The 2,737-nt window shown below is 35.3% G+C and overlaps 1 protein-coding gene across 1 annotated transcript; it reads left to right on the forward strand.

The window, feature by feature from the left end:
• Positions 1 to 229: 229 nt before the first annotated feature.
• On the forward strand, positions 230 to 1,064 carry LOC105884317 (small ribosomal subunit protein eS1-like). Its single transcript, XM_076000664.1, has one exon. It carries the CDS (start codon positions 250 to 252, stop codon positions 1,042 to 1,044), a length of 795 nt encoding a protein of 264 aa, XP_075856779.1. The 5' UTR covers positions 230 to 249; the 3' UTR covers positions 1,045 to 1,064.
• The last annotated feature ends 1,673 nt before the right edge of the window (positions 1,065 to 2,737 follow it).

The following is a 2,737-nucleotide window of genomic DNA, read 5'->3' on the forward strand; positions in this document are numbered from 1 at the left end:
GTCTCCCTTCTTTCACCTGAAGACATGTTAATGAAATAGCATGATCATTGTAGTCCATCCAGTGACTGGGTGATCAAACGAAGAGAGAACTTATGAAATATTTGATAGGGTCATTTTGTTTCTACAATGAATTTGAAGGCAGAGGGACAATTTGAAATAACAATATTCCATGTATTTAATTTTTCTACTGATTTCCACAGACCAAATGATACATTTAAAAAATACCCTTTTGGCTCCCTGAGCAGCACCATGGCGGTCGGCAAGAACAAGCGCCTTACGAAAGGCGGCAAAAAGGGAGCCAAGAAGAAAGTGGTTGATCCATTTTCTAAAAAAGATTGGTATGATGTGAAGGCACCTGCTATGTTCAATATAAGAAATATTGGGAAAACACTAGTCACCAGGACGCAAGGAACAAAAATTGCCTCCGATGGCCTCAAGGGTCGTGTGTTTGAAGTGAGCCTTGCTGATCTGCAAAATGATGAAGTTGCATTTAGAAAATTCAAGCTGATTACTGAAGATGTTCAGGGCAAAAACTGTCTGACTAATTTTCATGGCATGGACCTTACCCGTGACAAAATGTGTTCCATGGTTAAAAAATGGCAGACTATGATCGAAGCTCACGTTGATGTCAAGACTACTGATGGTTATTTGCTTCGTCTGTTCTGTTTTGGTTTTACTAAAAAACGCAACAATCAGATACGGAAGACCTCTTATGCTCAGCACCAACAGGTCTGCCAAATCCGGAAGAAGATGATGGAAATCATGACCAGAGAGGTGCAGACAAATGACTTGAAAGAAGTAGTCAATAAATTGATTCCAGACAGCATTGGAAAAGACATAGAAAAGGCTTGCCAATCTATTTATCCTCTCCATGATGTCTTCGTTAGAAAAGTAAAAATGCTGAAGAAGCCCAAGTTTGAATTGGGAAAACTCATGGAGCTTCATGGTGAAGGTAGTAGTTCTGGAAAAGCTACTGGTGATGAGACAGGCGCTAAAGTTGAACGAGCTGATGGATATGAACCACCAGTCCAAGAATCTGTTTAAAAGTCAGACTTTTAATAATGACAAATAAAGTGTCCTATTTGTAAAAAAAAAAAAAAAATTGTACATACTATTTTTCCTTCCCCATGTTATTAATAACTTCTTTTTCTCCAGATAATTTCGTTTTTCTTCTATTATTTAATTTCTGCTTCACAGAAAATCTAAAGTCTATATTGTGTCACCTGGACCAGGTATACCACAGTGATTTGAATCAGGAGGAAATAAATCATATGTGATTGATAATAGAGTTATATACTGGGAACAGAAAATGAATTACGATAAAGAATAATCAGCCCTGTCGAGCTAGAAGGCAGGGATTGTGGGGCTTAATGTTGTATAAATACAAAGCCCTCAGATTTTAGAGTTTTACACAGCACTACCATAAATCACAGCACAAAACATTCCTGTATTTCACAGATCATGCACGCACATTGCTTTTCATCATTTGACAGACATATTTCAAGATTCATTAGGCTGGCTTCTGCTGTGCTTCTGTGAGTAAAATGTGTCCTGCTCATACATACATCCAAAAAGAGGGCAAAATGTTTCCACAGACCACACATCAGAGCCCTGAAGAACTGAGTCCTCCTTCAAAACTGAGAACAGAGCAAGCTATAAAATATTTTTTCAATGCTACTCACACTCATATTGAGACTGTACCAATTTATTATTATTATTATTTTATTTATTAAGATCATAATTTATGTAATAAAATATTAATAAGTAGCTATGAAGTGTAAAGTTCAATGAATTTTGATTTATAATACTATTACTAAAATGAAGATACAGAGCATTTCTATCACATAGAATATTCTCTTGTGCAATTTACCCACCAACCTAACTATACTGCCCTCAACTCTTTGTCAGAAATCTGCCACTTTTATGATTTCAGTTGCCATATATTAGTTTTATCTGTTCTTGAACTTCATATAAGTTGGATCGTACAGTGTGTACTCTTCTGTTTCTGGTTTCTTTCACTCAACATGTTTTTGACATTAATTATGTTGTGCATATCAGTAGTTTTGTCCTTGTCATTAGGATTCCATTGTATTTATATACCACAATTTGTTTATCTCTTATTGATGGAAATTTGGGTTGTTTCTATTTTTTCCCCCTTGAATAAAACTGCTATAGGCATTCCTTTATGTCTGTGTGTATATATATTCCCTCATTTCTCTTGCACATGTATCTAGAAGTGGAATTGCTGAGTCAGGGGATAGGCTTGTGCTTAACACAGTAAGAATGTGTCAAAAAGTTTTCCACCTAGAAATAATGTGAGAATTTCCACTCCTCCATAGCCTCACTAAGTGTGGGTATTGTCAAGCTATTAGGTTATAATTGTTCTGGCAGATGTGAAATGGTATCTAGTTGTGGCTTTTGATTTTTATTTCCTTGTTGGCTAATAATGTCAAGCAACTTTTTCATGTGTTTAGTGGACATTTGTATGTCTTTTAAGTGTGTGTTCATGTCTTCTGCTCATTTCATTGGGTTGTTTTATTTGTCATTTTTATTTTTTATTATTCCTTTATGGGTGTAATTTATATATTCTGGATATAAATCTTTTGTTCCTAAAATCAACACTCACAATTGATCTTTTCCTCACACCAAGATATGACAACTATGATTCTTACAAAACAAAATATCACAAATACAGTCCAATTACTCTAGTATATCACTTCCTAGGTGCATCTCTTTT

This window comes from Microcebus murinus, chromosome 3, assembly GCF_040939455.1.
Source record: "Microcebus murinus isolate Inina chromosome 3, M.murinus_Inina_mat1.0, whole genome shotgun sequence".
NCBI lineage: Eukaryota > Metazoa > Chordata > Mammalia > Primates > Cheirogaleidae > Microcebus > Microcebus murinus.

What these genes read in the sequence shown, in the direction of transcription:
- LOC105884317 (XM_076000664.1), top strand. Translation starts at nt 250, where the DNA reads ATGGCGGTCGGCAAGAACAAGCGCCTTACGAAAGGCGGCAAAAAGGGA.